The sequence below is a fragment of the Pezoporus wallicus genome, unplaced genomic scaffold (genome assembly GCF_028554395.1).
Source record: "Pezoporus wallicus isolate ANWC-B61680 ecotype Strahan unplaced genomic scaffold, APGP_CSIRO_Pwel_v1 contig_7293, whole genome shotgun sequence".
NCBI lineage: Eukaryota > Metazoa > Chordata > Aves > Psittaciformes > Psittacidae > Pezoporus > Pezoporus wallicus.
The window spans coordinates 1,117,076-1,142,488 of record NW_026637242.1 but is presented as its reverse complement, the minus strand read 5'-3'; the positions used below and the strand labels follow the sequence as shown (position 1 = coordinate 1,142,488).

General features: G+C 36.6%; 1 protein-coding gene across 5 annotated transcripts in view; it reads left to right on the top strand.

Annotated features, from left to right (window-relative positions):
- SLC12A2 (solute carrier family 12 member 2) overlaps positions 1-25,413 on the top strand; it is a 65,156-nt gene that overhangs the window by 15,487 nt on the left and 24,256 nt on the right. For all 5 annotated transcript variants that reach the window (XM_057404385.1, XM_057404387.1, XM_057404384.1 and 2 more), the window contains exons 2-12: positions 4,162-4,281; positions 6,206-6,281; positions 6,884-6,979; positions 8,805-8,944; positions 10,674-10,784; positions 13,668-13,776; positions 14,220-14,347; positions 14,435-14,519; positions 18,980-19,128; positions 23,949-24,056; positions 25,034-25,157. In XM_057404385.1, the coding sequence (XP_057260368.1) occupies positions 4,162-4,281; positions 6,206-6,281; positions 6,884-6,979; positions 8,805-8,944; positions 10,674-10,784; positions 13,668-13,776; positions 14,220-14,347; positions 14,435-14,519; positions 18,980-19,128; positions 23,949-24,056; positions 25,034-25,157 (1,246 nt within the window). The remainder of the gene's footprint in view (positions 1-4,161; positions 4,282-6,205; positions 6,282-6,883; positions 6,980-8,804; positions 8,945-10,673; positions 10,785-13,667; positions 13,777-14,219; positions 14,348-14,434; positions 14,520-18,979; positions 19,129-23,948; positions 24,057-25,033; positions 25,158-25,413) is intronic.

The following is a 25,413-nucleotide window of genomic DNA, read 5'->3' as shown; positions in this document are numbered from 1 at the left end:
GAGTAATGACAATTAGAACAATTAGCTAAAGAAGTTACTACTTGGGACATGCCAAATCCGGCAAACTGCAAAAAAAGCAGTCTGCCTGAAGAACCATCATGTATTCTTAAAAACAGACTTGTTGGTTGTCCTGTCCTTTCTCTGGGGCTTCTATGTTGTAGTACTTGAAAAGAAGCAAGAGCAGAAGAGTTCATATGTGTTTATTCTGGTACTGCCTCATATGGTTCAATATAGCTTGAGCATGTTGAATTTAAGATGAGCTCTAGGTAAGTTCACCACAAATAAACGTTCTGCATGGCATACACCACTATCAAGAATTCTCAGTAAAACTAGATAGCCATTTTTACCCATGAGAAACTTCAATATGTTAGTGTATTTCTAGTGTGTGAAAAATCTCAGATCTCTTCTGGCTAACAAGTCTTTTCTTATTACTAATCCAGTTCTAATGTGGAGGCTATTCACAATTTGCACAAGTAGCTTATTGTCATGATGCATTACTGGAGATGAAATAGTAGACTATCTGTATTTTTCAGTGCACTGTGATACAGCAATGGAAATGTCTATGTAGGAACAGAGTTTAACTGTTTCTTGGCTAAATTCCTGTCAGTGTATGATAGAATTATCAGCATGTTAATGTGTCCTATTTTTAACTTTAACAGTGCAAGTAAACACTCTGAGCGTTCTTTGGAGTGATTGGATAGAAGACTATTTTGATACGAAGATGTGTTGACAGGAGCATTTTTGATCTGAATGCTAAAACTGTTTCTTTCCCCTTTTGTCACACCCCCTCCAAATCCACAATGCGTTAGTGTTTTTTACTGCATATGAAGATCTTACCATACATGTATTGCAGTTCTAAAATAGTGCTAGTGCAGTTTTTTCCATTCAGTATGTGACTTGAGTAGAAGCATTGTTTCCTCATGAGCACAAGCATGAAAATACTATTCCTGCTTGATTTGCAGCTGAGACCACAGTGGTACTTTAAATCTTGCATTAAAGGGAAGAACTTGGAGCTTTGTGTATGGAATACTTTTGTGCCCACACTGTAATATCTGTTCTCACTGTTTTATTGGGCAGCCACTGACAACGGATAACCACCAGTAACCTTTCAGTTATTACATATTGTGTGTGCTTCGGAATATTTTTCTAGGAAGTATTGCATGGTGTGGAGAGACAAGACAAACAGAACAAAACTTTCTTGTGTTCACAGTGTGTGTATGTTGGACCTGATCTGGTAACTGATAACTCAAAATTTGCAAGCCATTATCTCCTTTCCAGAATACAGCAGGCTGAGCTATTGGCTTGTTTGAGCACTACAGTAAAATGTGTAGATGTCACATAATGGTTGAGGTTGGGAGCGACCTCTGGAGGCCAATGTGTGCAGGTCGTACCAGTACCTGTCCAGCCATGGTAATGTGCTGAGTAATGTAATTGTCTCTTAACACTAGATGGTAGGATAGTCTCCACCTTCTCATAAAACCTAATGGTGCAGGTTTCTTCTAGCCCTTCGTTGATCTTCCCTGACCCGTCTTTTCAAAGAACAATTTTATTCCTTCTTATTAAAGACATGGCATGCCTTTTTTTATGGGCAGGTTTCTTGGCCAAAGCATAAAACCTACTTAGATAATGTAAATGTAAATCCCTTTATGTAGTACATTAAAATTTAATTTGTTCCAAGTATAATGTGATGCTTTTCTGTGAGAAGTAAAGATAGTTTTTATATGAAGGAATAATAACACACAATTACACTGTTGCATCCTTGGTTGGAGGATCTGTTGTCATGGCTGTGAACATCTTTGTTAACCTGTTTTTTGTTTTAATGTATCTTTTTTCTTCCCAACTACTGATGGTGTGTGGGGAGAAGTGAGGAGAAACTTATCATCAGTGCTGCTGGAAACAGCAGTACCTTGATAAGGGAGATTTTAATACCTAGGGACAGTTCAAAGGTTTATTCTTGCATTTCTAGGAAAGTCATCTGAAGGATGAGTACTCAAGGGCATCAGAGTACTGTAGTATGTAGGCTTACTCTTTTTTGTTGAAACTTTAAGGTGTGTGAATTAGGTGAGGATCCTGATAAGAGGTCTTTGCATTTCTTCAGTTCTTGTTTAGGCAGGTTAGGATAGGCTCAGCAAGTGAGCGGCTTGTGGCTGTATCTGTTAAATTAAAACCAGTTAATTAGTATTACTCTTCTTGAAATAGAGCTGCTAGGGTTCATTCTGTGTAAAATCTTAAATGTAGCAGCAAGGTAATTCTGTATTTTGGTCCTCACTTTGTTGTGATGTTCTTGCCACTCTAGATGGATCACACACCACTTCCTTCTTGATTTGTGTGTCTGAACATAGGTAATCAGCAAATCAGTATATTCATTGATCAAAGGCTGTGCAGATCTCTCCAGGTAACAGCCATTAGTTCTCCTCTATTCCAGAGAGCTGCGGTTCAGCAAACTGGGTAATTCTGTGTTACATTTCTTTTTGTCCTCTTTTTAACGTGTGTAATGTGTGATATACATGTATGTATGTATGTATACACACGTGCATATAAAAATATACATATGTATACAACACGTGTATCTAATCCCTTTGGGAGACAAGAAATAATTATTTAAGAAACCTTTCTTGGAAAGGTAACAATCTGGAAACTGATCACGATTCTGCCTACTGGTATAAAGCTTATGCCATACAGGATCTCCAGATGTGTTGCAGGTGCACCTGTTTTTAAGTGAATTTCGTAATTGGAGTCATTGAGAAGCACTGATGTGAGTCTGTGCTAATGACTTTTGGATAAGGTTGAGATAATCAGATTATTTTTTTCAGTCTGCTTTGTATGTTTACTGCTGATTGTGAGGGGATATGGATGACACCCTTCAGAATGACTATGTATAAATACTTGCTCTGGACTTTATGCTGAAGGTATATTTAGTGTTAATGTATCAGGAAGAGGAGCAGTTCAATAAAGTATCTCACATTAAACTTTCTTACTGGGTCCATTCAGCATGAAGCATACTTCTTAAAAGCATAAATTGGGTCCAGACTATTTTTTGTGTTACTCAGTGAATGGGAGTTTTGCCTTTGACCTCATTGGGATTGAACCTGTAATTGCTTAAGTGTTTTATAAGACCTCTGGGATGCAGGCTGCTTCACAAATTCTGCTTGAGCTGGTTTGTTGAATAGTATTCTTCAAATGGTATTCAGCGTCTTTCTAGTATGTTCACTCTTTATACTTGTTGCCTTGGATAACTAAGAAACTTTGCTTAGAGTGTTGCCTGCAGATTTGTTACAGCAAGTGTAGGAAACTGAGTTTGTATGTTCAGGTGTTCACCTGGCTTGGCAAAAAAACCGTGCTGCTTCAAAAGTAAGCATGCGACATCATGTATGTGCACACACTTTTATTGCATGCAGATTGTATTGTTTACACACACACATTTATTTTAATATATATCAAACTGTTAATATTTCTGCATTGTAAGGCTGAGTGTTGACTTGTAAAGGAAATCCACAAGTTGGTCTTCATCCATGAAACTGATGATTATGGTGTCTGTCATCCTTCATTTTAAGGAAGGAAGAGTGTTTGGGAAGAGACTTATCTTTCCTCCTTCTCCTGAAATGTCACCTTCCTTTCTAGCAGCATCACCTTACAATGAATAGTAGAATAGTTTGCCAGGAAGTGAATAATTTATTTCCGGAAAAATCGATCAAATGACAGCAAAGTCTGAAGTACGGGAAATGCTGTAGCTGAGACCAGTAACTTGTGGTAGAACAGTATATGCTTTCAGATTAAGAAGTAAAGCCTCCTGTGCTGTACAAGTCACTTCATTTGAAATTTTGTAGTTTTTTTTTTTTCTAAAAGACCTTGTATTTGTTTCTCTAGTGCTGTAGAACTGATTCTTAAAAGTATTTATTATTCTGACTGCTAGCGGATTGCCCTGAGTGAAGCAGAATACCTAAATCTTCTGTGTAAGTTTTTTTTTTTTTTTGCATACCTTGAAATCTCTCAGATGTCTCATGTGGGGAATGGAAAAGAAAAGTTAAAACTTCTGCTGGGTCATTCTTTAACTTTTCTGTTAAAAGTAAATTAGTTTTTATACAATGTATTAAATGCCCCCTTTACTCTGTTAATCACATAAAAATTTTTTTTTCTAATTTTTTTTTTTTTTTCCCCAAGGAGCCCTTTGAAGATGGCTATGCAAATGGTGATGAAGGCACACCAGCTGGGGAAGCTACTGCCTCTTACACACCTGACAGCAAAGGAGTGGTCAAGTTTGGCTGGATAAAAGGTGTATTGGTAAGTCTGGTTATTGTACTTCAGTTTCTTACAGATTTGATCTTTCTATTAGCCTTGTTTTCTTGAGAGGGATTGTGATAGTGCTGTATAAAGAAAAGATTATATATATGAGAGATGTGAAAAATGCCATAATTTTGGGTAAGGTTTCTTATACTGAATTTTAAGGAAATGAATACTTCAGGGCTTAAGTTTTCAAGTTATCATGGCTTCTTAGCACTGGTTTTGTGATTTTGAAGTTGCATAATTTCCAGGAAGGAAGAAGATTATGCAAGTATTCATATGTAGTAGAAAATATGAATCTTAAATGACAAAGGCAAATGAACTGAATACACTTTGTATGTGTTCAGCTTGGATCTGTAAGACTTTGGATTGAAGTGTTAGAAAACTTGATTTCTATTTGTTTTACTTCACGGAAACAAAAAATGTGTTGAGCAGAGTACCTACCACTATCTGGCAAAACTTGACCCAGATTAAGTATTTAAATTTTGTTGAATCTGGTACAAAAAGTAATCGTCTCCTAAGGTGTGGAAGTCTTAATACTGAACAGTATAGTCATGGTGGAAAAAACTCGAGTCTGCTCCCATCTGGAATAGTGAAAAATTAAAGGTGACATGGGGGATTTTATTACAAGTGCATATTAACTTATTTTTAATATTTTGGCAAGGAGAAACTATGATTAATATGTACTCTCCAAAGCTGAAAGAATTTATAGTGATGGTTGCAAGTGCAACAGTTGGTTAAAATATACTGAACTTGAGCATTCAAAATATCTAGCTTTAGTTCAGCAGTCTTGCACTGTGTAACAGCAACTTCTTACAAGTCTTCAAGTAGCCATATTCATTCATATGGGAGAAGGAGAGTGCCTATAGTAGCTGTGAAATGGGTATTACAGACTTCTACTGAGGTACCCCAACCAAATTCAGAGTTGGTCATTTTGCAGATGTGAAGCTGACTTTGAATGTCTCCAAACCCAAATCCTCTATTGGGTTATTTTTGTAAGCAACAACTCAAAGTATTAAAAAGAGTTATGGGATAAAAGTTGCTGGCCATTTTATTCCAAAGGATATTTAAGTTTCAAGGAGAATGATCTCTTTTTCAGTGGTTTGAAAGTTGCAGTTAGTACTTCCTAGTAGGTGTAATCTGCCTGGGTGAATATCTTCACCTCATGTGATGTACATTTTGTGAAAGACTTCTTAAATCTCTGAGAACTTTTTACTTTTGTGCTTTGAAGAGGTCCTTGTCTCATTTCTAGTCCTAACGGCCATTTAAACTTTTTGTAGGATTGATACCGTACTCTTCAGGTAAGAGAGTCCTGAGTTGTGTTGGTAGGCTTCTGTCTAAATTCTGTACAGTGTAAAGTATTTTAATAAGAACTAAGAGTTTAAAATGTAAAGATAAAAAATACACACTACCACCACCATTCTGTTGGTGTGCAGCTGTTTTGTAAGATAAAAAAGTTGTAGGGCGGGAAGATGTGGTAGGTGCTTGTTTTATAAAAAAAATAATGAATTGTTTAATAGGGTATTGGTTTAGTGCAGTTTGGGGGGGGGGGGTATTTTTGGGAGATCTGAAGTGGGGTTGTAGTCTTCACATTCTCTAGATTATGCAGTCTTATTTAAGTCATATGTTCTGCAGTATAAAATTTGGATCTTGAAGCTTAAGGGTCTAAGTTTTTATTTGGTTAAGACATACTATAGTTGTCAAATACTAAAGTATTGTAAATTAGCTGTCTTCAAGGTAATATATTTTTATTCATCTTTAGGTTCCTTTTTTTTTTTTTTAACCAAGCCTGGTCTAATTAAAAAGGATCAAAACAACTATTCTTGTAAAACTGTGAAAAGTGGTGAATAAAGACTGCAAAATAATTTAAACAACATTAAAAACTGAAAACACACCTAACCTATGTATTTATGTTTTATCTTAGGTACGATGTATGTTAAATATTTGGGGTGTGATGCTTTTCATTAGACTTTCATGGATTGTAGGACAAGCTGGCATAGGTATGTGCGCTAATACTATAATTTTATTTTAGTCAGTCTTTAAATGTGATCCAAAAGAAGTGTTGATCCTGAGCTTACGCTTTATAGAGAGGTAGAAAATGTCCTTAATATTGCCAGTTTTAAAGATAATTTACCCTTATTCAAACTTAGCTGTGTGAAGTTACTTGGACTTTTTCATCTAGTTGTAAGTTATGTAATTTAAAATTGACATCTGTAAATCTTCAGTGAACTTTAATGATAAAATTTGCATTTCTGGTTATCAGAGTCTGTGTATGGACAAGTGTAGTACATAAACAGTTTCCTTTGAAGGCTTAACTTAGTTTTGGGCTGCAGAAAATACCTCATCTGCAAAACGCATGTGTTTTCTCGAAGCTCTAGGGTACAGCTTTTACCCTGCTGATTAAAGATAACGTTTATCCAATTTTGATTCTATCCTGGAAATTTCTCTGTACAAAAGGGGCGTGAAGAAGCCTTTTGCTTGAATGTGTGGGACCACACACAGTAAATTTGTGTTGTATTTGCAAGGCTAATTGTTTAAACCAAGTTTAGTTGAAGATTTGTACACCTTAATACAGCTGGACTTACACTCTTTTTTCCGAAAGGTCTGTCTGTCGTTGTTATCGGAATGGCCACTGTGGTGACCACTATTACAGGACTGTCTACTTCAGCAATAGCCACAAATGGGTTTGTAAGAGGAGGTAAACCTACTTTCATAAAGCCTATAAAACTTGAATCGCTCTGAAGCATACACCTTGAATATGAAACCTAATTTATTTTCCGTATTTTTAGTATTAGAGGTAAAACTGTGTGGATGAAATATAAGGAACAGTTAGTTTTCTGAGGAGCTGAGTTTTCCCTATGTTCTGTATTTGATTAAGCAGACATGTAATTAATGAAAAGCCAGTAATGGCTTACTAATAAGATTTTTTTTAATATTGGCTTGCTTTCCCCCTGCGGAAGAAACATTGCCTGTTACGAATTTTTGGAATGCAAACATTTTGAGATACACATATCCAGGAATGAATAGGTTCCTGATATTCTCCTGCATCTGCACTTGTGGTTTAAGGGTATGCATGTGAGGTTATATATGTTCATGCCCTGAAATAAAATTTACTAATGAAAAAATACATCCTATAGAAGGATAAACTGCAACTATATGAGAGCATACATGGCTGTGTTCCTGTTCTATTGGGATTTTTTTTTTTTTATATACAATAGAACTTCTTCAAACTCTTGATATCTAGCTTTCTTGAGGGTAACGGTCATTCTCTTTTATGGTTTATAAATTCCTACAAAATTACTTTGTAAGCGTTTGGTACCTTTGACATGTTCAGACCGCTTCATGACATCACAGAACTGCTACTACTAGAAAATATGGTGGAATTAAAGAAGAAGTTTGCAAAATTTTTTTTATTAAGAATGAGCAGAAAAACCTCACTATCATAAATAGACCCATCAGGAATCTTAGTATTATGTTAAGCTTAGTATCTAAATGTCCTTCCTTTTTTTTCTTTCTCTTTTCAAATTGCATTTTACATACCAGATTTTCTTGTTCATCTGAGAGCCATTTTGCTTTTAGAGTCACTCTTGCAAAATAATAATTCATTAGAAAATTTGAAGTGCTGAATGGAGAAAACTGTAAATCAAAATCACAGCTGCTCCTGTGAAAATCTTACATTACAGTAATATCGTTCTTATGTTAGTGTTCTCATTTGCAAAGTACGTCAAAGCTGGATGCCTACATATGTTTTGCACAGCAACTGTAGTGCAGTGAAATTAAGGATATCCTGTTGCAAATTTTTAATGTGCACTCAATTACTTCAGACTGGAGCTGGAGGATTTTGTGGCTTCAAGAAAGCTTAGCCCTAAATTGAAGGAATGTGCATTTGCTACTTTTTTTTTTTTAATTTTCACTCTAAGGCTGTGGATACTCGGTATGTCCGTTTGTCGTGTCAGGTTTGAGATGTTGTATTTGACAAGCTCAAAAATACAAAGAATAAGTTCTGAAAATTCAGTGACAATGTGATTTGAGAGTCCTATTGAGGGGCAGAAAACTCTCTTAACAACAGAGCTTTAAAAAAAATAGTCATGGAGGTTTGGAGGTTGAATGAGTTTATTACAGTCTACTTTGCCAGTTTCTTGAGCTATAGCTAATGAAAATGTATAATAGTAGAACTATGCAGAAATGCTTTCCATGTTTTCAAATAAAAAGCCCAGTAATACCGGTATTTGTATTTTACAGTTTGTTTTTTAACCACAGAACTGGTTGCATAGCTGAATAATATGATGTGGTGCATGAGTCAGGATTATTTCCAACTGGTGTCTTGAAAACTTGAAAGGTTCCTGAAACTTCAGCATGCTTGTCCCAGAAATACTGAGTTTTGGGTTGTTTTCTAATACATCAGGGAAGATGCACACATAAATAGCATCTTGTTTGTATAAACTTTAAACTGCTAATGACTGTTTGTTCTCACACTTTATCACATAGAGGGTATTTTTGTCTCTCCCATTTTTCTTTTTCAGGTGGAGCATATTACTTAATTTCAAGAAGTTTGGGGCCAGAGTTTGGTGGCGCCATAGGTCTGATTTTTGCATTTGCCAATGCTGTTGCAGTAGCAATGTATGTTGTTGGCTTTGCAGAGACAGTTGTGGAGCTACTCAAGGTATATGGACAATGGTGGTTATATTGATTACACTGTCTTTTATGCAAGTTTTAGCCGTCATCTACTCATAAAATCATAGAATGGTTTGGGTTGGAAGGGACATTTAAAGGCCATGTAGTACAGCTCCCCTGCCATGGGCAGAGACACCTTCCACTAGACCAGATTGCTCAGAGTTCTGAGCTTGACCCTGAATGTTTCCAGGGATGGGGCATCTACCGTCTCCCTGGGCAACCTGTTAAGTGCCTCACCAGCCTTATAATAAAAAAAAATAAAATACCTTACATGTAGTCTAGGAATCTTTTTTTTTTTTTTTTTAGTTCAGATCTTACCACCTGTCCTATCGCTACAAGCCCTATTAAAAGTCTGTTCCCATCTGTCATGTAAGCTCCCTTTAAGTATTGAAAGGCTGCAGTAAGGCTTTCCTGGAGGCTTTCTTTTCTCCAGGCTGAACAACCCCAGCTCTCTAAGCCTTTCCTCATTGAGAGGTCTTCCAGCCCTCTGATAATTTCTGTGTCTCTCCTCTGGACCCATTCCAGCAGGCCCATGTCTTTTTCTTACTGGGGTCCCCACAGCTGAATGCAGTAGTTGAGGTGGGGTCACCCAAGAGTGTCGCATAGGGGCAGAGTCACTTCCTTCCTGGCCACACTCCTTTTAATGCATCCCAGTGTACGGTCAGCTTTCTGGGCTGCAAGTGCACGTTACCGGCTCATGTCCAGCTTTCCATCCACCATACATTTTCCATCCAGAAGTCCTCCTCAGCAGGGCTGCTCTCAATCGCTTCATCCCCCAGCCTTTATTGATACATCACAATTGTCCTGACCAGTTCAAACATACGGAATGAGGTACAAGCCTGATAGGTACTTGTACCTTGATGGATCAGTAAAATACTACTGTAATTCAGTAGCTTTCTGGTTTAAAAAAAAATAAAAAAACAAACAGAAAACAAACAAAAAAAAACCCAACCAAAACCAGTCTAACAAATTATCAAAAGTGTCAAATGGAAACTTCCCACGCTATCTCCTTGACCAGTTTGTGGTAAAATCCAACCTGGCCATTGAGGAAAAGGTTGTCAGGTACAGATATGTGATGTAGAATCATAGAATCATAGAATCAACTAGACTGGAAAAGACCTTTAAGGTCATCAAGTCCAACCATTACCCCAGAACTGCCAAGACCACCATTAAACCGTATCACCAATTCTGAGATTCTTGTTATTGTTTCTTTTAAGTGATAGTCATTTATATTACATTCGTTTCCAAAGGTGTTCTACATATCAAAAACTATATCTTAACTTAAACACAACCAAGTATTTTTTTTGTTGTTGTTGAATGTTTTGATCAAATGTAATACTGAGAAGAGCTATACTTTTTGTAGATGGCAAGCAGTTTGGAATACATTAAAAGAATTAATAGTGAACAACAAGTGAAATACGTGTGCAGTTGCCTTGCTGATTAATCTGATTCTCTGGCAGCTGAAGACAGGCCATGCTGCTTGGGGATGGGCTATGTATAGGCATGATCATTTTCACTTAGAAGATTCAATGATTTAAAACAAGACAAAACCCAAATTACTTGTGTCTGTACAGGGAATTTAAAATTAGTATATTTGAGGTATAGAGTTTAAGTCTGTAAATTACAGTCAATAAAATGCTGTTCTGCAGAAGGGAAGGTAAGTACTTGATGTAAGTGTATGACTGTTTTGTCTTTGTGTGTTTTTTTTTTTTTGTTAGGAAAATGGAGCACTGATGATTGATGAAATGAATGATATCAGAATCATAGGGGCTATAACAGTGGTTATATTGCTGGGTATATCTGTTGCTGGTATGGAGTGGGAATCAAAAGTAAGGAACTTAACTTTTCTTCTCTGCTTCATAATTTTAATTCCATTTTCTATGTCAACTGTTTCATTTTTAATATATTTACTGCACTCAATATTGCATGCATGATATGTTAGAAGTCAGCAGGCAGTTTTTATATAATAGTTCTCTGGTCTGGACAGAATTTGGACCTTAGACTGCCTTACTCCATTGGAAGTTTGAACATCTGTGAGAACTTAAAAACTGCATAACCTATTCATAATGACACTGTCAAGTAGGTTAATGGTATTACTTTTTCTTGTTAGCGCATTGTTGCCCAGATGAGGGTAAGAGCAGTAGTATGGGAATTTTCCCTCAGTGGGTACTTCAAATGAGCTCTACAGATGGAAAATACAGGGCTGGAGCTGAAGCCCATCTGGATTTACGTAGCTTCTGTTAACTCAAACCCAGTATTTTTATTTTCCTGTTCACTTTCTTTTGGTTTGTTTTCACTTGGAGAGACAGTGGTGATGTGGTTCCTAGGCCCAGCATTGAGGACAGTTGTGAACATTGGTGGTGATGAATGTGTAGGAGGGTGAACCTCATCCTGTGGTTGCACAGTCTTAGGTCAGCTCAGATTATGAAGACAAATACATATAGATCCTAGGATATCTTAACATAGGGGTTGCCTTATTAGTTTTCTGCTGTGCGTCATTAGGCAGTGTATCACTAGGCAGTGTAGCTTGCTATTTTTTCCTGCCCCTGGTGGCCTTTTATGGAGCATTTGCTTATCATGTGCTCAAAAACAATTGAGAAGAGCCTCACTTGGTTTCCTTCCCATTTGATACTTAGTTCACAATAGTTCCTATTTTTTCCAGTGACAGCCAGCTGAAGGAGCTTTTTCATTTAAATGTTGTAACTTAAAAAAAAACCACAAAAACCAACAAAAAAAGACGGAAGTAAAGATTAAATCTGCCACAAGGAGAAAAGAACCTACAGAAGCCCGAGTTTGGCATGTACTTGAAAATCAAAACAGCACACTTATGTAAAAATTTTTCATATAGTCCTTTGCTGTCTGTACCCTCAGTTTATAATGGTATTTTTATGTACCTGGCAAGACTGTCCTCCTTGATCTTGCCCATTCAGTTTTTCTTTTGCATTACTTAGTTGTTATTAACCCTCTAGCTACTATCACTTGAAGTCACGAGAGATGTCTTGCTTTCGCTCTGTAGCATGCACAATTCTATAGCAATAGCTTGCATAGAATACCCTGTTTAATGTTCTTGTATCAAACATGAACTGTGGTACTGTTGCAGTGTTATCCTCATTAGGAAATAGGTAGCTTTCAAAAATCCTATGCTCAATGCAAAAAAACAAGGTTTGTTGGCTTGTTTTCTGCGTCATGGAGGAAGGCAGGTAGGAGGGATGCTAAGCAACTGAACCTGTCAAACAAGCACTTCATGTGTGTTAACATGGAGCTTAGCATAGCAAAGCAGTACTGCTTCCTTTTTGATTAAAGAATCTATGATATTCCACTATGCCTTCCCTATGACTTAGAGTATACTTCCCAAAAATGGGACAAGGGGAATCTATAATAATGCCTTCAAAGTAGATATAAAAGATAAGAGAGACAGGGATTCCAGGGAACCCTGCTTAAAAAGTAGCTTTTCAGAGTTTGTGATCTGCCACTTAGCTCCTTGTGTTGAAGTCTTAGAAGCCCATTCTTTCTCTGAGACTTTTGAACGTAAAGAAGATATTCAGAAAATGCTCTTAGCTTCAGGGAGAAGATCAGGTTTGTTACTGGGTGAATCCACTTGCTAAAATTACTTTGTGGTAACTTCATGATGAATTCTCTGGGCTTATTGAAGACTAAGCACTCAGCTGCATCCTTTATACCTCTCGCCTGTTCTTGGCAAAGGAGAGTGCTAAATATGATGCATTAAGTGGTTTCTTCTGGTGGTCTTCTAACTCTGCTCTTGGATGTCATGTTCTGTTTATCACTGTACTATAATGTTTCCTTAAGAGTTTGTGTGAACTGAAAACTTCGTTTTATATTATCAGCAATGCCACTGTGCTGTTGCATATTAAGTTCTCGTCCTAGACCTGAAAAAACAGTCAAACTACAAATAGCTTCCCCTGAGCCACTGGCATATATGCCTTTATAAGGAAGCAAATACACAAAAGATAACATGAATGGTTAGAATAGTTAAAATGGTAGCTCGTTTAAATGTAAAACCTGAACAACCTCTTCAGTGCCTAGATTTGTCTTTACTCATGCTTTTGAGGCATTGGATTTTTTAAAGTACTTCTTGTTCAAAGTATAGGGTTTATAATGGTTTTATTGAACAGTGGCTAAAAATCTAGGTTGTACTGAAATATTTTTAAGAAAACTAGAAATTAACAAGCAATTGTGGTAATCTGCAGTTTAATTTCATAAATAAGGATTGAGAACATGAAAATAACTAGTCCATTGCATAAAACAGTAAACAAAAGTTGTTTGATACCTGATTTAATAAAATTCTCAATAAAATAAATATTGGATACTGAGGTATAAGACTAAGTACTGTGATCGTAATTAATAAGGCAATATTTGTAGGTTTTTTGTGCATTTATCTCTTGTCAATGTCTTCAGCCTACTCAAATCCATTTCTTCTGGAAGGCTGACAGAGAAAATAGTTTTTAAGTAATTTTTCTTTAGAAGTATAACTTGAGGGTTAGATTATTAAACTTACAAATTATCCTATTTCCTTATTAAAAATCCCAGTACACGTTCTCTCCAGTTTGCCTTATTTATTTGTGGGAAAACATACTGTGAGAAGACTAAACTGAATTCGGAATCAAATATTTAAATTTTGGAATACAACACTGAAGCTTGGAACTGTGAAAAAGATTAAGTTCTTCTGTCTGACTGCAATCATTATGTTTCAGGCGCAGATAGTCTTACTGGTGATCCTCATACTTGCTATTGGAGACTTTGTCATTGGAACGTTTATTCCTTTGGATAGCAAGAAGCCTAAAGGTTTCTTTGGTTATAAAGGTATGTTGGAAGAGTTAGTGTTGTAAACAGTATCTTTGCAAAGAGCAGATATCCTGTCATAATTAAATTAAACCTATAAAATAGCTTATAGTCCCGTTTAAGTATAGAGGTACTTTTTTTCTTTTTTAACCTGATTCTTCCAAACTTCTGCAGTTTTGGTCCTTAAAGCTATGGGGCCAAAAATTGGTCCTGTCTACTTAACATTGATTCTATTAAATCTAAAAAAGCTGGCTGGTACTATATTTTTTCTGGTTTTAAAAGCTGTTTAAGTATTGTGTTGACTGAGTTGAAGTGATGAGCTAGGACCTAAATGTTATATGCTTAGTTTTAAGAAAGTCATACAGCTGTGACTTTCAGCTTTTTCATGGAGATAATAATGGATGGAATGGGCTAATACCGTAGCTTCTCTACAAATATTGATATACTTAAATCTCTTTCTACAGCTGAAATATTTATGGAAAATTTTGGTCCAGACTTCCGACATGAGGAAACTTTCTTTTCTGTTTTTGCTATTTTCTTCCCTGCTGCAACTGGCATACTTGCTGGTGCAAATATCTCAGGTGATCTTGCGGTGAGTAGTGAAAGAGAAAATACTGTTCACAAACATTGAGTATGCATTTATCTCTGTCATCACTGTCCACTGACATTTTTCTTTCAGGATCCTCAGTCAGCCATACCTAAAGGAACGCTGTTGGCCATCTTAATTACTACATTGGTTTACGTAGGAATTGCAGTATCTGTAGGTAAATAGAGAATGTTTTTAACTTCTACATTCTTTCTGAGGGTGTGTTTTGATGCGGTTTATATAATTCACTATGTAAAATCATTATGTAATAGACTTTCATGCATGGGAAAGTAATAGCCAGAGGTTTCTGATTTTTATTGTTGGCGGTTCAATATTCAGCTGATTTTATAATTTCCTAAGGTGAGTGATTTTTTTTTTTTTTTTTTTTTTTGGTGGGCTTTTTTTTTTTTTTTTCCCTAAGACTAGTGACCGCTTGAAACAGACTAAAGCACAAAAGACTTCTGATGGATCTTTCCTCATTTGTTACAGTTACTTATGTTAAAAGATTTACAGTTTAGCAGTGGGATAATCCCTGAATTAGAAAAGTGAGTTTTCAGAAAATACTTGCTGAACAAACACCTGTATTGGTTTGAAGATGATGATGGCCAGGTAGTCAAAGTGAATTGTGGGATGATCAAAGAGCTCTTTGGTAAGGATGCAGGAGCAGTAATTCGCCAGTAAAAGGAGAGGAGAGAGTAGGGACTTTATCTGGCCAGCTGACTTTTGGAAGTGTTGTCATGTTGAGAAATGTTACAATTTCCTGAAGTTTTATTTTCACGTGGAAAGAGGAGCACAATCATAGACTGACCTGGATCTTGTATAAACCTCTCTTCCTGGTCTTCCCCACCCCACAGAGGTTTGAAATTCTTTGTAGGATTTGCCTTGGGTTTTGATGCTCCTATATCAGTGTTGCTCCAAAGCATCAGTGGTCAACCAAGTTTTTTTTCCCACTGATAGGATTACTAGAAGAGAATTATTCTAAGAACTTCTTATTGCTGAGCAAAAAGTAAGTTGAAGGGGGACCTTAATGCTCTCTACAACTACCTGAAAGGAGGTTGTAGTGAGCTGACCGTTGGCCTCTTCACACAAGTAACAAGCAATAGGACAAGAGGAAATGGCCTTAAGTTGTGCCAGGGTGGTTTAGATTAGGTATTAGGAAAAATTTCTTCCTCAAAAAGGTTGTCAAGCATTGGAACAGGGTGCCCAGGGAAGTGGTGGAGTCACTGTCCCTAGAGGTATATAAAAGATATGTAGGTGTGTCCACCATCTAAACAACTTGGTCTAGCGGTGGACTTGCTAGTGTTGGGTTTGCCCTTGGCCTTGATGATCTTAAAAGTCTTCTCCAACCTAAGTGATTCCGTAAGATAAGATTGTAATAATATCTCACATATTTCTTCCCTGTGGTTTGGAAATGTTACTAGTATAATACAGTTTCTGGCAGCAGTAATCAGTTTTCACCTTGCCTTATCTTAGCTGTGCTGCCTTTTGAATGAAATTCTCATAAGAGTACCATTGAACTTACTGCTAATGATACTTCCTTTCCAAAGATACCAATCTTGCTAGTCTGCCTCTGTTGGCTAACATTGTACTGTAGCTCTGCCAGATTGTTGCTCTGTAGTGATTGTGCTCTATGCAGCATAATGACCTACACTTATTTCCTAAATAGATTGACCACATAGACCTTTGCTACCAAATTTGAATACTTTAGAACTTTAACCCACATGAGAGCGAAGTGCTTATTAAAATTCATTTGATCATGAAATAACCATCTTTCAAACATGAAAAACCTAATTTTTTGTACTGCAAAAGGAGCATCTTGCAAAACCAACTGAACATGAAATTGTTTGATGCGTCAGACGTGTTCTGCCTTAGTTGCCTTCTATAACTTACACTTGGAATTCTTGTAGTTAGAAAAGCCCAGTGCTATTGTAGAAGATTGATGTGAGTGAAATTTAGGGTGTTTTTGAGCTGTTGGATCAGGGATCAAATACAAATACTTCTGTTCCTTTCCCCACACAAACTATTCCCCCACTCTAAATTTCCAAAGTAGTGATAAGCGCGTCATTATAACTTAGAAAAGGCTAGTAAATGTCAGTGAGTAGTCATGTCTGAAGGGGAGGATGATGTTCTGAATTTAGCTCAGTATCTGCATGCTCTGTACTAAGTAAGAGGGTTAAACTGAGTAACTGAGTAGAGAAGGCTTAGAAGGGGAAAACTGCTAGAGCTGCTGCTAGAGCTAGACAGCCTATTTCAAACAACAGCTGTGAGGAAAAAGTATGCAGTTCCGTATTTTAGCAAGGGACTAACGCAGAGACGCAGGTGGCAGGATGAAGACTGCACAACCAACTTCTGTATCAAAATTCTTGAAAGATGTATCTCAAAGAAAAACATTCACTGCTTTAAAACCAAGGGAAGCTCTTATTAAAATACCCCGAGTCGTAACTCCTGAATAGGGTTATGACATGCTCTCTGTACACAGGAAAGTAAAATTAATTAGAGGCTAACTGTATCTGTTTGTGGCACCTGAGAAGTTAAACGCTCTCAACTGCAGTCTGAAGGACTTGGTGTTGCATCTCTGGAATCCTTGCTGGTTGTATGGAGTTAGGAGGTCTGTTCACCTGAGGCTTATAACATGGCAAAACTGCTTTGGCAGGAACATGTTTATAAATGCCTTTCCTGTTTTTACAGGAAAGAAGGCATAAAGGTTCTTAACAAAAATGTTGTCAGAATCTTATGAATAAATAAAATGTTTTAGTTAACCCTCAGTCATAAAAGTCTGGGACTTTTACTTACATCTAGATATCTTCTGCTGAGAGTGGAGCCTGCCCAGCTGGCTTCTCTTCTGTGTTCTCTCATAGTAAGGCTCACATTAAGTTTGTTCATAGTATGAAGTTTGTTCATAGTATGATTATCCCTGTCTATTGTACTTTGATTCTGTGTGTGAAAGACTTGCCAGCAAGTTGGCTCTGAACTCTGGAGAAGGGAATGAGGAATAGGAGGGCTGTGATAGTGCATTGTAGCTATTTAATGAGTTGCTCAACTTAATGGGCCTGCCACTCCAATCTACCAACAAAATGTTATCTACAAATAATTCTCCTAGTAAGTATATTGTCACATACGTTATATATTGCTTGAATGCTGGGGCAGATGCTTGTGTAGTAAAAAGAAGAAACTTTCTCATACAGAGCTTTTACTCTCATTTAAAACAGAACAACAACCAAAAAAAGACCCAGCCTGTCTATGTACCCACAAGAAAAGCATGACAGATGATCAATATAGGAAACTCTTACTGAAATTGAACCAATTTGGCCTAATAAGTAACTGAAAAATAAATCTTAAGAAGTGGGAGGATTAAGTAATGTCCACCTACCAGCTATCACTGTGGACTGTTGTTAACACCTCAGAAGCAATCTAAACATGCTATGTAGGTATTTAGAAGTTAATTTTCCTAATGAAAGACAAAATACATAGATCATAGGGATTGTTAGAGGAGAAACTTAAGCTTGCAGCACATCTGTATCCTTCTTTTCATTTTGCAAGTAATCTAGGTCCTCAGTAGTGACATGGTCCTGTTCCCAGGATCTCCTTGTTATTCAAGTTCCTGAAGGACCAAATGAAGGCAATTCTATTGGATACTGCTCTGTAAACTTCTCTCTTCCTCACTCCTTATTTAATTCATTTTCCTGGAAACATTTGTTGGTATCCAAACAATCTTGACTACTTCAACTATTAAACCATAGAATGTTAATAATATTTAGCCTGCTCTAGTTTGTTGTTCTTTAAGACAAAAAAACCTTGAAGCAGAAGACTTGTGGGCTTTGTGGTACATTTTGGGGTTTTTTATTTCAGTAAATAAGAGGTGAAATGCTATGCCTTCAGCATTTTCTTGACTAGTCAAATTATAAATGATCATAGATAAATTGAAGACATAAATAGTCAAATTATAAATAATCATAGATGAATTGAAGACATAAATTCAAGTGATAAAATGAATTACAAAAAATGTGGTAGCAATGGGATTGTCCAGCTTTGTTTTTCACCAAGAAACCAAAATAAAATACCACACAAGAGGTGGCTTGTTTTAGTGTTGGGAAATGCAAGAGGCTTTCATGACAAGCTGCTTAATTTTTTTGAATGTCAGAGCGTAACAGTGGGAAAGAAGTAACAGCAAGACTGTGCATACTTGTCTACATACAGTTGTACATACATTACTAAAATGTGTTCCTCTAGGAAAACTGACATAAAGAGAAACTATAAAATCAAGTGATGTGGAATAATACTAACTTTAATTTAAGAGCTGTGTGGAAACTCATTATTCAGAAATAATATGTTGAACTAAAATTGTGCAGTTAGCTTTTGCATGTCTATTGACATTATTTTCCTCTGTGCTAAAACTTCCCTTTCTTACTAGATTTAGATTTATTCAAGGCAAGAGAGCAATTAGTTTGCTTGTTTATATTTGTTCCTCACAATGAAGATGCGCTTAGTACTGAAATGTATTAAAAATGTAAACGCTGTATTTTAACATTGCTCTGTGAGACTATGTATACATAAAAAGGGAATTGAGCATGACAGGTGCATAAGTTCACGTTCAGCCTATTTGTGCTTTTTTTTATTTTGTTGCTGTGTTCACTCTAGGTTCCTGTGTTGTGCGGGATGCCACAGGGAATGTTAATGACACCATTGTCACAGAGCTGATGAATTGCACTGCTGCAGCTTGCAAATTAAACTATGATTTCTCATCCTGTCAGCCAGGATGTCAGTATGGGCTGATGAACAATTTCCAGGTATAAAACTTTCTGTTTATTAGCTTTTTTGTTTGTTCTTTTTTTGAATTGCATACCACAGAAAACCAGGCTAAAAATAATACGATCTATATGGAATACTTAAGCAGTATGCTTTAGCTAGTATGCAGAAGAACGATGTCTGTAAAGAATTTTTTGGTGTTATACGTAGGTGATAGAAGTATTTAATGTGAATAAGCTGCTTAGTTTGGGTGGTGGGACTGTAGCTTTCTCTCTAGGTATCTGAATGCTATCATTCAGTGGCATGGGTAGATGTACTTATTGTTCAGTAGTCATGCATAGTATTCATAGGCAGCCTCTCTCAGTAACTTGTTCCTTAATTTTAAGTTTCTTAGAAAATATGCTGACTTTTTAAAGAATATTTTACTTATCTGTCACAGTATCCTCTTTAATGGTGAAACTGTTGTCAGTTCTCATAAAACCAGATGTTACTGAATTAAAAAAATCCTCTAGAAGCCATGGGGTAATTCACCGTCTGCAACTTACACTTCACAGGTAATTAGGTGTCCATGTACTACTGGTCAGGGTTTGAAAGAAACTACTAAGGAGAGCATACTTGTTGCTGATTGATTTAAACTTCCTTTACCATAAATTTTTCCAGCATGTGCACAAAAAGTTGGCTAGAGACTAAGATGAAATCCACAAATGAGAGAGGTGTCTGGCTCATGGGTTTTGGTTAGAATTATGTGGTACATCTGCTCCTTACATGTGGTACATGTACTCCTGTCCTGCAAAGCTGGGTGGAAAACCTGTTTGGTCCATGCTGAAATAATGCTGCAGTGCAGACCATTCTGTAGAGTAAAATTAGAGTACACTTTGCTTTTTCTGATTTAGAAACATTTCAGAATGGTTGTGGGAATAATTCTGCACAATCAGATGACTCGCCTCATTTGTTTAAGCTCAGAAGCCCCCAGTATGTTGTCAGATGTACAGCTGAGAGCAGCGTGGAACTGATTTTCTTTGCATCTTTAAGCAATAAATACCATAAATGTTGCTTGTACTTCCAGTAAGTTAGACATTAATGTTCTAGTTTCTTAACATTTGATCTAAAGAATACTTCTGTCTCCCAGATTAGTCTTGCTTCTCTCTGTGGACAAACTAATGGGTTCTGAATTGGAAAAGTCATTTTCAAGGCCAGGCGCTGCACAGATAATGCACTGCTCCTTGTGGCCCCTTTTCTAGGGGAGATTTGAAAACTTCATTACGGAGACTACACAGGATCTCTGGATTCTAGGGGAGGTTTGAAAACTTCATTATGGAGAGTACACAGGATCTCTGGACAACCTGCTGCGGCACTTAGCCACCTTATGTGTGGAATTTTGTTTTTCTAGTTCCCAGCTGGACTTTTCCTTGCTGTTTGTTTTCTTTCTTATCCTCACTGCTTTTGCTGTGTATCTCTGACCAGAGTCTGAGATTCTGTTTTCTGAGATGTTAGAAGGAAATTGTTTGCATGAGAGGCTACCTGTACATAAACTGTTGTCCATTTTCTGACTGAACTGCCCTCAGCTTAGTAGCTCTGAAAGAGAGCTTTAAGATGCTTTTTGCTTTTGGGTTTTGTTTTTTTTACATGCAGGTCACAGGGAGAATGCTCCAAACTTTTGTACCTCTCCAGCTCATCATACAAATGTAAATTCTTTCTGTAGGTAAAGTAACTGGCAACAAATAGTTCACTAACATAAATTAATCCATAAAGTGAGTGAAGATGGTTATATTTATTTATCTTACAGTTTGTAAGCATGTAGGCTCTGAGGTTGAAAGCATCAGCTTACTTCAGCCTGATGACTTTATCAGTGCAGTACACTTCCTGCTGTATTCAGTTCTTTTGGCAAAGAATTAATTTGAAATTAGTGCTTAGGTAGCTTGTGTTTTGAATGAGGTTGGGCAGCAAGGGGATAACTTGTAGAATGATTTACCTCTGAAAAGCTTAGATGATGCTAAGAAATGTAAATTGAGAACAGTTGATGAAACAGGCTTAGTCAGACTGTCATAGAAAGATCATCTTTAGTTTCTGTTGTAGTCATTGCAAATGAATGAAGTCCTCACAGGCTTCAGACATTTCTCTGCTCAGTGTCAGTGATATTTCTGTGCCCAGGCTGTCATCTGTTTTCAGCTCTGTAGTCTCAGCTTTGGAACTGCCCCAGATTAAGGTATGGCTTTGGGCAATCTAAATGCAGGATCTAGTCAACTTTGGATGAAAGTTGAAAGTACATGAAATTCCAGTTCAGAAGCAATGTAAAAGTTCTCCTAAAATATTCTTTCTGCAAAGGAAGGCAGTTGTGAAACATTTGAAAAAGTTAGGGGGAGGGTGAGTTTAGCAATGCTTTGTCCATACCCATTATAAAAATAAAACTTTAAAGAAGCTGCTGCTTGTTTTCATGTGGCATTTTTTTTCTGCTCCACAATGGCTGTACCAAATAACAGAAACTGTAGTCAAGATACTTCATTATCCCAAATCTTAGAAATTTAGGGAACTGTTTGAAGAGCAGATGGCAGACAAACATAACGAGTCCCTTATCAGTAGTAGCTGTGACTATCCCATAGCTATCTGTATCTCGCTCATAGCAGTATCTGTCTTGACATGCGAGTGGTAACGGCAATTTTTACAAGATACCTGTCCTTCCATTTCTCTGTTCTTTCAAGGTGAAAATCTCAGTGCTATAGCTAACAGCATATGTGGGCTCCTAGTTTTTTATGGTTAAGAGGTTTAGATTATGGTGTGTATGCTGGGGGAGAGGGGAGGGTTTCTGCTGGAATTGGTTTCCCTTTTATTAGCTTAAATGAAGCTTCCTAATGTCTTCTTACATTCTAGCTTTTAAAATGGGCAAACATTATCTGCTTACATCTTACTTAGATTTCTCTCAAATAATGGATGTAATACTTAAAAGTAGTGTAAAGAAATGGAAGTAATGAAGAAAATGTATAAAGAGAGTAAAATCTGAGTAGGTTGTAAGAATGAGAGTGCAAGAAATTGATGCCAATGTATTAAAGTGAAAGCATCAAAATAACTGTGTTTTAAATTGGATGGGAAGAAAAGCGATGGTGACTTGCACACAGATTCTGTCCATACAAAGTCCTTCCAGGGAAGATAGATTGAGTCGTCCTTGCAGGGAGGAAAATTTTCATGCTGCTTCTACAAAGATTATTTTGTGCTGGTTTATTATGTTGCTAGAGAAAAAGTTTCTTTCTAAAATATTTCAGCACAGCCTTTACACCCTGAACTTCTCTTTTAGAAATACAGTGTAGGGTTATTACAAACTGGCATTTACAGCTAACTTTTTCTGTTGATCATACAACTAACTTTTTCTGCTGATCATTAAAGTAACTTAAACCTTAAATTTACCTTAAGTAAACTTAAACTCCCCCTTCAGGGGAGATAATGTATGTGTCATTAGTTTTATTCATCTGTGAAAAAATGCCTCTTCTAACTTTTTTTTTGTTATTGGTTGTAGATATGCTTCAGGAAATTCTCTCCATTCATTATGGTTCTATGACAGCTACTTCAGTCTCATCTTATGCACCTGCAATTATTTAATCCCTCTTTTTAGGCAACACATGCCTTAAACCTGATGTAATTTAGAGGCTCAGTTGACTGAGAAACCCAGCAGTCTGTCAGTCTGTTTTGAAGAAAAGCACTGAATTTTGTTGTTAGCTTAGCCCTAGGAGTATGAATAAAACTTCATCAGTCACCTGTATATTGTTTCTGAGAGCATGTTCTACCTAGATAAGATTGCTGTAGACGGATAGATTTTACATCTTCAGGTGACTGTAACTTAACAGTAGCATACAGGGTCTGTGTGATCATTCTTGCCTTTGTTCAGTCCTTTTCCTGATACTGTAGGTGAGGTTGAGAGGATGAAGGAGGCAAGTAGTCAGTGCAAATGATGCAGAACCTCATTCTGATACATTATGCTTCAAAGGCACCATGCTGGGTTTGATCCATTAATGAAAACCATAAGCTTTTTCAAGATAGATTCTTTAATACTGTCTATCTTCAAGCAGCTTAGGCTTTTCTTTCATAAAGAAAATAACTATTAAACCATGATAGTATTTTAAACGCATAGTTCTCTATCTTCACTTGAAATAGGCAAAGCTGGATGCAGGGTATGGAAGTAATCAGTAGAATGGTAGAAGATGGTCTTCAGGCTATATGGAAATTAGAAGCTGCTTTTGTTCTAATTTGGGACATTTTTTAGTCTTAACATTGCTCTTTTACATTTAGCTTACTGAGCATCCCTACCAAGCATTGTATATTGTATTTCACTTACTGGCATTACAAAGATGTCCTAGGGTGTGATCTTGGGGAGACAGGAAACAAGTTTGTCCTGTCTTTTTTATTTTGAATGAGAAGCAAGTCTAACTTAAGAGTTACGGAGATGCTAAGAAAGACAATCACCCTTCCCAAAATTCAGTTGATTTGTCACTTGGGCTTTCTGAGACCATGCTATCTAGTGGTAGGCTAGTCAGAATATGTAATAAAATTAAATATGTTTTTCTTCCATGACTTATTTTTAATCCTTTTATGAGCCCATGGGAGACTTACGCCATTGATTATTCTGACCCAAGAATTACACAGTTGCATTGTACTTTGTGTAAAAAGCCACCTTCTCTTGTTCTGAAATTAGGATCCATTTATATACGTTGATTTGTCTGTAGGTCATTTGTTAATATGAATGCATGATAATCAAATAGCATTTAAGTGAAGAGTGCATAGTATTTTATTCTGTTTGTGTAGTTAATGTTGTTGTCCATACATACAGTATACTTTTTTAATATTATTAAAAAAATAATTATATTGCTTTCAGGTAATGAGCATGGTGTCAGGATTTGCACCACTGATTTCTGCAGGTATTTTTTCAGCCACCCTGTCTTCTGCATTAGCATCTCTTGTGAGTGCACCCAAGATCTTCCAGGTAAGGATGGAAGCAAAACCATCATCCTTTAAAGAATAACTGCGGTCAACTTTTGAATCAAAATTTTTGGAAGGGGACTCTGACAAACTGCTGTCGTGGCTCATACCAGTTGACAGCAGGACATTGATCTGATATTTACCTCTTGCTTAGAATAGGAAAATAATGTTTAACTGTTAATAAATGTTAGCTAGACCAGAATTTCTTCCAGCTATGATGTGTTTATGATGAATTCGGAGATTAGTTGGGGTGTAACTAACAGCAGTCTACAAACATCTTTATGATGTTTTTTATTGTAAGTGACAGTGGAGGACATACAAAGAGAACAGACTAATTCATTTCTCAGAGTAATCACAGAAGGACACAGCTTGAAATAGAACCTGTAGCTGTGGAACCTCAGTCCTTAGGGATTGCATTATGAAAATAATTGTGTACCAGTTCTCATGTAAATAATTAACATTGATTACCTTGTCTCCCTGAATGTGTTTTGCTTTTACTTCTTTTTAACCATTTGATCTTATTCTTTTGTCTTAAAAATTCTCTCTAATTGGGTACAGCTGTAGTGTCCTGTAATGATCTTATTTCCCAGCAGTTCAGTAGGGAATCAAACATAGAAGAGATTTTGTTGAAGAATAGAAGCACAAGTGTTGATGCAGAGAACTAGTGTATGCATTGGGCAAGCTTTTCACTTTTTGAGAAGACATTGTCTCTAAAGAAGGATTCTTTGTGACTGTAAGACACCAGTTAAGTAAAATAGGCAGTTACTTACAGAAGAAAAAAATTTGTTGTTCTAGACAGAAATTACTGAAGGATAGAATACTGGAAACAGAAGGTGTCAAGATGCAAGACAGTTGAGAATAGAATTAGTACATGGTTGTAAAAAACCTTTCAGGAAGATAATATGCAGTGGGAGATAGCATTAGTAAGTATATAGTTTGAACAAAATGCATCCTGACTCTTGGAATTTCATTTTTTCTTAGGCTTTGTGCAAGGACAACATTTATCCAGGATTTCAGATGTTTGCTAAAGGCTATGGGAAGAACAACGAGCCACTGAGAGGATATCTTCTAACATTTTTAATTGCTCTTGGATTCATACTAATTGGTTAGTTTGAAATTATTATAAATCTCAATATCTTTTTTGTCCTTTGAGGTATTCAGTTTCATATCATGACTTGCAAACAGTGTCCTGAGGTCTCATGCACAGCTTGATTCTAAGCCAGCATTCAAAAATCTTTTTATTTTGAGAGTTACTTTTCTCCTCTCTTCTAGCTATAACTCTGTCTAGAACTGCAGTAGATATGAATTGAACTGTAGCAATCTGTACTTCTCTTGATAATAGCAGGTATCTCTCTCTGGAT